Source organism: Nicrophorus vespilloides, unplaced genomic scaffold (genome assembly GCF_001412225.1).
Source record: "Nicrophorus vespilloides isolate i.1.1-1 unplaced genomic scaffold, Nicve_v1.0, whole genome shotgun sequence".
Taxonomy (NCBI): Eukaryota; Metazoa; Arthropoda; class Insecta; order Coleoptera; family Silphidae; genus Nicrophorus; species Nicrophorus vespilloides.
In genome coordinates this window covers 24,691-35,771 of record NW_017098914.1, presented here as the reverse complement: position 1 = coordinate 35,771, position 11,081 = coordinate 24,691, and the positions used below count along the sequence as shown (strand labels likewise).

The window sequence follows — 11,081 nt, the reverse complement described above, 5'->3', positions numbered from 1 at the left end:
TTGAAGCCATGTACTGGTGACCTCAACCCAAACTTTCCATTTGTCCCTAACAAGTACTTTTCATTCGAAAACGAGAAGAAGTAATAATAGAAAAACAAAATTGTGACCGAAGCGAAAATGCTTGAAAAGCCTGAAAGCAATCCCCGAATGTTATTTCTTGACCGAGCCTCATGGAGTCATTAAAATCGCGCGGGGGTTGACGAAGCATCGAAGGAATTACGCTAATTGCTATTCGTTTTCTTTTTCGACTAAAACCCCTCCTCCTACCATCAAAAGAGATTGAATCCGAGTCCAATTTAGCCCGTGCCATATTAATTGCTGCGCCATCCGTCAGGTAACGAATACACATTTCAACCCCTTGTATCCATTTTTTTTCTACTACTTCTTCCATCCGCTTCTCGTGCTTTATATATATATTCGAATTTGCTTCACGAATACACTACACTCTGACGGCTCGCTTCCGTTTTAATAAAGTCGCATCGCGAGGCTTTGACGCATCAGCTTTATTTATCCTTGCGTCAGGGCATTTATAAAGATATATACGCGAATCAAACTGTCAACGCACATATTTAATTCCGTGAATGCTTTTCGGGATCAATAGATTGTGAAAAAATGTCTAGAAGGAACGGTTTATGTAAGTCCAATAAGGAGCACCGAATGCCCTTGGAGGATGGTCTTCGGAGAGGATGATTATGTGAGAGTATGTTATGTGTACGTTTCCTCCCGGAGGCGCTAGAAGATTTACATAGGTTCAGGTGCTCTTAGTTGGTGTTGATGTAGCAGTATTTGCTTTGTCGGATTTGGCCTGGCAGGATCCACAAAGCGAGTCGCGCGAATACACCTCCAACTCTGCCGCCTCCTCCGCTTCCTCCACCGCCGCCTCGCGGGACCCTTTATCTATGGAGATTTCATTCTGAAACTTAAATCGAAACAAGATTTCCTTCAACTTCCGCATTCCTCTTATTTCTTTGCTTATTTATTTATTTACGTTCTTGTTTGTTGTCGTTGCAGGTCTGCGCTCCCACCGCCGCCTTCGTCGTTTTTCTTTATTTTTTCGAGAGACAGAAGCCGCCGCCACCCGACACACCGCTCCAACCCTCAGCGATCGCCGTCGCAAAGCCACCCCCACCCCCCGCTATTGACAATCAATAATGGCGAGCCCTCACAAGTTCCTTCTGCTGTTGCTGCGGATGAGCGTCGCCTTCTGCTTGGGAGAAGCCCTCAAGGACCAGAAGTTTGCCATGGAACCGCAGGACCAGACCGCCGTCGTTGGATCAAGGGTCACTCTGCCCTGCAGAGTCATAGACAAGAGCGGCAATCTGCAGTGGACGAAGGACGATTTCGGTCTGGGAACGCACCGCAACCTCAGCGGTTTCGAACGATACTCGATGATCGGCAGCGATGAAGAAGGTAATTATCCTTTAAGAATCACTCACTCGATCCAAACAACCTTTTCACGAACATCACGCAAAGTTTATTACCTAATCTCGTTACTTTATTTAAACAAGAAATTGTTACATTCCCAATGATTAAAATAATCTTTATATTAATGGGAAGACTAAATATAATCATTTCGATCTTAATATATTGTTTAACGTTGATTAAAGCTAAGTTTATTTGTGATTAGATCGTGGCAGAGAAGTTTTGTCCCATACTTTATGCGTTTCAACATAAAATGCTGTAATGTGTGTGTATTTCTGAGTGCGACAACGCACCTGACGTTGTATCGCAGGAATTAATCGTGCATATTTTAATGGGAGGGCAGTTTGTGATAGCGTTTATCAGGGACGCCGCATTAAACTTGAGGGCGAGCGTAAAACAACAAAAAAAAAAGCAAAATAAAAATAATGGTATGAAGATAACAATAACGTAATTGGCCGTGACCCACGAGCAGCGGAGATTACGCGAGTCCAGTATTTTTTTCTTCATCTTCCGCCGAATTAGCGGCAGTATTAATATTTGATTGTCTTCTTGAGAGTAGAGAAGGATGATGTTGCAAGTGGTTGTTGTTTATTCAGAGGCGACCAACTCTCCCCCTGCTGCTGCCGCCTGCCTCTCCGTGGTTTAAAGTGATAAAGTGCCCTCGTGGATGTGCGGGGGAGGTTGAGAGTTGGGCCAAGGTATGTTTGTGCCTCTGCGGAATTTCATACTATACACAGGTTCGCAAACAGAAGACAAAGACGTGAAGATGTATGTATGAATATGTGTAGTTGTCTGTGTGCGAGTGTGGCGAGGCTAGAGCCGTATCCTCCTCGAGTTGGTATCGAGACACACGTGCTGCGGGGAAGGCAAATGTCATCCGGGACCCATATGTAGGGTGCTTGATATACGAGAAGTGGATTCCACTCCTAAAACCACTCCGTCTGGACTTCTTCTCACGAATCTATTATCCGAGGAGGCTCGAGTCTAACCCTTGTGATGATACGTCCATACCAAGATTTTCTTTTCTTCATTCAATCTTTTTTTCTTTTCTTTGATTTCTTTCAGTTTAAAATCGCTTTATTGATATTGTTTCGCTATTTTTGTGATTTGATTTTTTTTCTTAAAATCGCGTGCTTTCCCCGTTTCTTCCGCTACGATCGATAAAGCGCGGTTGAAAGTTTCCTCTTCGATTTCTATTTTGTTTTTCCTCTTCTTTCTGCAATATGTATTAAACTCCGAATGGTCTATGTTTTCCGAGTGCAATTCCGGGGCACTTTACTTTTAGTTTATTCGAATTAAAAAGCAATGAACGGAATAAATATTCCACCTGGAGAAAGAGAGAGGTTCATCTGTCTGAAAGTGTGCAGGGCATATTCAGCCCCTCCGGTATATGTGTGTGTCTCACCGAACTCATATCTTAGGGGAGCTGCCTGGGGAGATATTACTGAAATGTCTGCATCGTACATACATATACACACACTTTAACACAGCCGCAGCACCGACACATATACACGTGGACCCTTCATCCCCCCCGGAACAACTCGGATGAGGCGCGCCTCTTTGACATAACAACCCTGTCACAGCCTCCCTGGGACCTGCACTTCCAAGATAGCGCCTCCGAAGGCAATTATGTCGTAAAAAGTAATTGCCCGGCCTAATTTTCAATCACTCTCGCTCTCTTTACCCTAGAACTTAATAACAACAACAACAGCAACATCAAAGAGACAACTACTAATTGCAATACTACAACGTTTGCTTATGTTTACATAGAGATATACCCAAATAAGTTGTTGATATTTTAACTTATAAAATTTGCTAAAAACTGTAACTATTATTGCATGGTAAAATTTCTGCTTCCTGCGGACAAAGCCACAATGTGAGTGCCTTTATGTTATAATCAATAATTTTATGTTGTCAAGTGTGTTTCGGGGCCGGGGTGTAAAAAGTGGACAGAGTGATTGGCACACCTACCACACGTAACGAGTTCATAAAAGAAACAGCTTTATTACGGTCCTGCGAAAACGTTCCTTCCCCCTAGTGTGTTCCACCCCCCTGGGGTGTTCTATAAAGGTTAATGCCTGCCTACGTTTTAAGGCTAAGGTCTGGAACAATTCCTTACAAATTGCCGGACAAAGAGAGGGGCCCAGATATTAAGTATTCACTTTTACGAGTCTCTATTTCACTCTCTCTATCTCTCTGTCTCCAGCAAAGTACTCTCCTTTTTTACCACTCCGCCCTTATTTTTCTGCTTCCCTTTCATAATTTCTTTATTTTTCAGGCGATTTCTCCTTGGACATTTACCCGGTGATGCTGGATGATGACGCAAGGTATCAGTGCCAAGTGGCGCCCGGACCTCTAGGACAACCCGGAATTAGGAGTCATTTCGCCACCATCACAGTCCTGGTGCAACCTGATCCACCTAAGATCGTACAAGGCGATTACCTGGTGACCACCGAAGATCGCGAGATCGAGTTAGAATGCGTGAGCTACGGTGGTAAACCAGCGGCGGAAATAACTTGGATCGATGGGATGGGCAACGTCCTCAATGAGGGCATCGAAACTATCGTCGACGAACTAGCAGATGGTCGTCGTTTCACCACCAAGAGCATCCTCAAGCTGACGCCGCGCAAGCAGCACCACAACACGACTTTCACGTGCCAAGCTCAGAACACAGCGGAAAGGACGCATCGTTCTGCCAAACTCAAGCTCGAGGTAAGAAAGAACTTGGAACGAGAGCTAATTACGCTTCCAGGAAGCGTACATCCGTCCGATCGGTCCGGCCCGATTTTCGTGGAATACATATTAAAAAATTCGCGTCGCCGGGAGATATAATTTCGTCTGCAGATTCTCTTCCAAGAACCGGTCCATTGTTGCAATCTTTTGTAGCTGCAGCACAATGTGTCAATACATCCAAAATTTAATACCTCCACGGTATCAATACACCCGTTTCCCATCTTCAATATGAAACGTATTAACAATGTTCTAGGAATCCCGGTTTCATTTTACTTATTTTTTAATATAACGTATTAAAAAGCAGACCTCTTATTGCGAAAATTTGACACAGTTCAAGCATATTCGTGCGCAAAATATAAATATTTTTACATTATTTTATAAATTGAGTAAATTAAATTAATTGTGAAAAATCTAAAGGATGTTGTCTCAAAATATGTTATTTGAAGCTAATTAAAGAGAGCAACTTAATTACGTAGTGTAAAGGAAGTTGCTTTCTAAACAGTGATTAGTTGCATCCTTTTGTTGGTGTAGTTTTAATCTAAGTGGTTTTATCTTGTCCGCAGGTGAAATACGCTCCGAAGGTAACTGTGTCGATACTATCGGGAGCTGCATCGAGCGGAAGGATCCAAGAAGGCGCCGAGGTGCATTTGGGCTGTAAAGCCGATGCGAATCCTGCCGAGGTCACCTACAGATGGTTCCTAAACGAAGAACTCCTCATCGGTGATTACACGACGGAACTGGTCCTTCACAACGTGTCTAGGAAACACCACGATGCCATCATCAAGTGCGAAGTGCACAACGCTGTCGGAAAGAGTGAAGAAACCGAAACCCTAGATATAAGCTGTAAGTATTGATGATGATGATAATGTAATAGAAACGGTAATTTTAATGATTAATTTGTGTGTTGCAGATGGTCCGCAGTTCCGGTCGAAGCCGCGCTCCATCCAGGCCGATCTTGGTGCAAGCGTGACACTGACCTGCGACGTCGACGGCAATCCCTTCCCGGATATTACATGGTACCATGAGGATGGCACCAGGATAATTAGCACGAACGCCAATCTCACGCTTCGAGTTGACACGGAAAGCGCCGGACGTTACTATTGCAAGGCGCACGTCGCCGGCTTCCAGGACATGGACATCAGGGCGGAGGCTGCAATTTATTTGAAAGGTAATAAAACTTTGGTCAGACCCCACTCGCAAACATAACTAATACAATCTTAATCACTGCAGGACCTCCGTCCATCGTCAGCCACCGCAAGCAGTTCGGAATCGAGGGGGACAACGTCCGGGTCGAGTGCACGGCCTTCTCGATCCCAGCACCGGAACGGGTCATCTGGACATTCAATGGTAGAGAGGTCGACCACGATCAGGACTACTCCATCCTCGAAGATCCGCAGCCGGAGGGCATCAAATCTACGCTGATCATACGGGAATCGCAGGAGAAACACTTTGGCGTCTACAACTGCAGCGTCTCCAATCCGTACGGCGTCGACGTCGTCGAGATTAACTTGATGCAACAAAGTAAGAGACACTCGCCACATCCAGATGTGCTACAAACTGACTTCTTTTTTGTACATTTATATTACACATTACACGTATTCATTACAAACATTATTAAAAAAAATCAGAATACTCGCCATGATTAGATGCAGATCTTATTACATTTTCGAAAGCAATATCAACTTATGTTGCTTAGTTATTTTAATAAATCCATTACATCTGCAGCTGTAATAATAGTTACAGTTTATTTAGCAGTATTTCTTTAATTTTTATCAGTGAAATTAATTGTATTCTCTCTAAAAAAATAATATAGGAAGATTGTTGAAATAATTATGCTTTCATTATTCAATTTTCTTCATTGATTATGTTTTTCTATTTTCTTTTTAAATGTTGCATTTTTTCTACCATTCTTTATTATTTGCGTTGAAGCAATCTGGGATGGTAGTTCCAGATGGAGATATTAATTGTAATTTAAGTCGTCTTTCCAGAAAACTTCCCCACGTCGTTCGTGATCACCGGTGGCATTGCTCTGGTCTTCTGCTTATTCTTCGTCGCTATCGTAACGTACCTCTGCCACAGGCAAGGTAACAAGAAGACACCGCCGGAGGGTGGAGACGTGAACGTCATCGAGAAGCAATGCAAGGAGTCGGATCGTAGCTCGAACATATCCGATCTTAAACTGGACCTGAGGACGGGATCCTCGAACAGCAACGTCCACTGCGACATGGACTACATACCTGGAGCAGAGTCGGAGACTGGAAGCGAGTCCGTTATAACGAGGATCGGCGTGCCGCTCGCCGGACCGGTCAACGTTTCCGCTCAAGAGATATACCGTTACTCAGCCGATTACACGGAGCCCACATTCCCACCCAAGGTAAGCCCAAAAAAAAAACATCGATAACCGCCGATTCCACTCAATCCAAGCAACTTATGCATTCCGTTCGATCCGCATTCACAAACAACTATTTCTTCATCGGACTGAACTCAATTATACACACATTCCTATAAGAAAACATCTGTTAAAACAAATTTTCAAAACGAATTTATCCACAAATTAAAGAGTTAAGTTAATTATTTAAATTCCTAAATATTAGGCGTCAAAGTAACAATATTGATTACAACAATTGTACAATTACGTAATTATTTATTAAAATAAAAACACGTGAATCATTCAAATCTATGATTGTTTTGAACTTTTGTTATACTTTACCGATATGTTGATGTACTAATGTTAATAGTTCACTTAAATATATTATTTGTAATTACCTAATTAAGAATGATTACAGTCAGTTTTAGTTTATTGCATGTTTTATCAAAATACATTTGTGGTCTCTAATAGACGAATTTGATAGAGTAGCTGATACCTATTATTGATGTAATGATAATATTTATGAAGAGAAATGCAGAAAGACTAATAATTTTTGCATCTATTATATTAATATACAAACAAACTTGACATATGGAATTTTCGAATGTTACAATTTTTCACTGCAAATTTATTTTTTTTATTATTGATTGAATGTTGAATGATGCAGTTAACTAAAAACAGAGCAAATAAGAGTTCATGAACTCCTAGTAATAATTCTAGTAGTTCTTAACCTTTCACCAAAAAAAAATTATTATTAAATGTTTTATTGGTTTTCTGAATGAGATTGTTTGTGTAGTACAGTATTATTAATAGTTTTGTTGTTTTTGTCAGCAGGATGGTCAGAACAACAACGGCTACGTCCCCTACGTGGATTACTCGAGGGATTACAATCCACCGATGATGCAGCCACCGATAACCTCGTCCCTGGATCAAAGCCTGCAGTCGACGAGGCTCCAGCTGAACTCTCTGCAGAACCATCAGATCCCGGTGTCCGGCGGCTGCATGCCGATGAGCGACCTCACCGACCTGCACATCGCGGCGTCCCAGGGCATGGGTAACGGCACGATACCCGGGATGGGCCACATAGATCCCAGGTTCAGCGCGGTCTACGGCAATCCGTACCTGCGGAACCCGAACATCGGCCTGCCCACGCCGAACACGGCGAATCCTGCAGCGACCCCGGCGCCTCCACCGTACTCGCGCGACTCCTCCAGGAACTTAGTGAACTCGGGAATCGGAGTTGGCGGAGGAATGGTGACTGCAAGTGCTAACGTAGTGAACACAGTTCTGTCGAATGGTGCGAACGGCTCGGTGCCCCAAGTTACGAGACTGCCCAACTCCCCCACGAGTCAATACATAGTTCCAAACACTAACGTGAACACCCTGAAACGGGGGACAATGGCGACGCACGTATAATACACGAATGCGACGACACGGACGACATTCATATAAGCAACAAAAAACAAAAACTAAAGAGAAAAAAAAACAACAACAACGTTTATTCATTGAACTCGAAAGTGAATTGAATTTAAACGGATAAGACTGAGAATCAATCGATTATTAATATTATTTTTTACTAAAAAAAAAAATTGAAGAAGCGCAGAGGCAGCGAGGGCGAGAGAAAAAAGCAAAAAAAAATGTATTAAAATTTAACGAAAATAGAGACGACGATGACGACCTACACCACACCACACTCATGAAAAATTAATTTTACTTTCTTTCTTTTGTAATTTATCATTATTCAATTTTCGTACTGTTTCAGAAAAAATGGTCCTAATAAACGAAAAACAAACTTTATTTTGAACCGTTGAAAGAGGCAGCAAGAGATTTAATTTCAAAAAGAAAAGAGAGCGCGACGTTAGACAATTAAATTAATTGAAAGGAATCTCTGAGTAAATATATATGATTAAATTAATCAGTTTGGCCTATTTCATCAATTAAACTACAAACACACTGTCAAATCGTATATAAATATATTAAAAAAAAACTATATATATATAATATATATATAAAAGAAAACGTTATATAGTTATACTATCTCCAATTACTTCGACTTTGTAGCCTAGTTGTACATATCAAAGTCAGCCCCTCCCGACGACGACGCTGATCAATTTTGACATGTCAATTTAACTAAATCAAATTGTTTTTTTTTATCATTTTGTTTTCTCTAATGAAGAAGCGAACAAGGATAAATTATTTAAAAAAAAACACACGCGATGATATAAGTAAACGAAAAGAACCTAATACTCGCTTTATTTATTTAACACTAAATTATATATATATATTTAACGAAAAAGTTACAAAAAAAAGAAAACGAAATTTATAAAAAGAAAAAAAATCATCTTCAAACGAAATATTATGATTATTATTATTATTACGGTTACGTTGAATAAACTAAGAGCTTCCAAATAATGAAAAGATTAAATTAAATAATTTGTTAGAAAAATTATAAAAACGAATAATAAAAATTTAAACGAAATTTAAATTATAAATAATAATGAATGAAAAAAAACACAAAACTAAGATATGTTGATTGACCCATATTTCTTAAATGAGAACTGTCGAAACGAGAGTTTCGTTTTTGCGCCGTTGTTACATGAAACGAAAGATATAAAGTATACCAAAGATTATGTTTTTTTTTTGTTTGTTTGTTTCATAACGCTATTCTACTTACTTTTTTTTTATTACTTACTCTTTTTTTTTGTGAAATTATCGTGAGGGAAAAACGAAGATGTTTTAATATAATAGAACAATATTCTTTAGGATCATTTTCGTCCTCGCCTCTGATTTGTCTATTGTTTTTTTTACCCCCCCACACCAGTTTGTAATATGTTTTCGCAATAATGTGTTTGCTTTAATTAATTTGCTCATTAGCAATGTATGTATTATTATTATTCTACTACACTATTTTGTATAATTCTATTATTTTTTTTGTCTATTGTATTATTTTACTCCTCTAACTCTTTTGTATAAAAATACTCTTTATTATTATTATGATTATTGTAATCCTTACCATTCAATGTGTATATATATATATAAATAATTATCTCAAACCATGCGTATGTTATTTTTTTTTTCTTTCTTTCTCTAAATTACATAATAACATATTTAGTCCCGTATTTTTGTATACTTAATTACTACTTGTTTCCCTGTTATATACTGTGTAATTTCTTTTTTTTTTATATATTTTACCCATCATTTAAGAATGCGATTTTATTTCATTTTTATTATTTTATTTTTTTTGTACAGGGTTCCGATGCGCTCACGAAACGCCTCGGATCTTCTTAATACTCTAGTTATTTAGCTCAAGTGTAAATATAAACAAATTATTCTTGCGATGTTTTCTATACTACTAGAGACTACTGTTGTGTAAAATAAAAATTGAAATAGCAATATTTATAAAAAAAAATGTGATTTTAAAAAATATATATATGCCTAATTATAAAAACAAAAATATATATAAAAAAAATTAAATAAATAAATCTACTCATTTTACCATACACCACAGTTTCCAGTTATAACCTTTCATAATTTCATCCTTAGCACTATTTCAATACAAAAGTTAATTTCAAGTATTTCAGTTCTCAAATAATATTTTTATAGTAAATAATGCAATTTTTATACAATATTGAACGTAAATTTCTTACTTACTATAAGAAATGCGTTTTGTTTCGTGCGATTCGGTTATTTTCTTTTTAAGTTGTTCGTTGCTGCATAGTCGGGAATGACTATGAAACAAAGCGAGTTTTCGCTCTGAATTTGTGTGTATGTATATAATAACATAAATACAGTTTTCGTGCGGAATTTATATTTATATTGTTATTACACATATTAAATGGCTTTTCGCGTGCAATGTAAACACATAAATCGTCATCAGGGCTTGCGCAAATATTTGTCGTTGCACTTGAAGCGCACTCATTAGATTTATATAGCATCTGTGTCCCTTTATTATCACTGTTACGATGTAATGTCAACTCAATTTTAATATGTTTTTTCCATAATTTTTTGTTATTTCGTCTACTCCTTATATAATTTATATGTTTTTTAACAGTAAAAGATCATTTGAAAAAATATTGGGTGTCTCACAAGGGAATAATCATCTCTATTCATCTCTGCTGTTCAGATATGAAACCGATTCGTTTCTTAGAAGAATTGTTACTGTGTATGAGAAATTGGTCCTCTATTGCAGTGGTCAGTGGATCAAATGGTTGTCATTGATTTAGCGTTCTAGTGAGTTAAAATTTGTTGTGTCCAACCGTTATTATTACAATTATTATTGTTAATATAGTGTATTAACGAATTAGAGACATCCACGGCGTTTATTATATAAACATATACATCAGCATAAAGGAACCTTCACCTTGAGACCGATTGTAACATTCCTTCCTATTGTCAACTGAGAAACCAGACGTTAATATCAAAACCGTGCCCTACTCATCAAACTCCCACCCCCTTATCAAACCTAAGGCTCCACAATAGACAACAGAAGAAGATATCCCACAGTGTCCAGATAACCATCCCTGGGACACGACAGTATTCTAATATCCCGTTTCAGAAT

The 11,081-nt window shown here is 38.8% G+C and overlaps 1 protein-coding gene across 4 annotated transcripts; it reads left to right on the top strand.

Moving 5' to 3' along the window:
* The first annotated feature begins 981 nt into the window (after positions 1-981).
* On the top strand, positions 982-8,501 carry LOC108563593 (irregular chiasm C-roughest protein-like). 4 transcript variants are annotated; one of them, XM_017922314.1, is made up of 7 exons: positions 982-1,410; positions 3,701-4,134; positions 4,719-4,998; positions 5,066-5,323; positions 5,386-5,676; positions 6,132-6,529; positions 7,358-8,501. In XM_017922314.1, the coding sequence occupies exons 1-7, from the start codon at positions 1,152-1,154 to the stop codon at positions 7,937-7,939; spliced, it is 2,502 nt and encodes an 833-aa protein (XP_017777803.1). In that variant the 5' UTR covers positions 982-1,151; the 3' UTR covers positions 7,940-8,501. The 4 variants fall into 4 exon arrangements, with proteins under 4 accessions (XP_017777803.1, XP_017777802.1, XP_017777805.1 ...); XM_017922313.1 differs by having other exon boundaries at positions 7,355-8,501; XM_017922316.1 differs by having other exon boundaries at positions 983-1,410; positions 6,144-6,529.
* Positions 8,502-11,081: the final 2,580 nt, after the last annotated feature.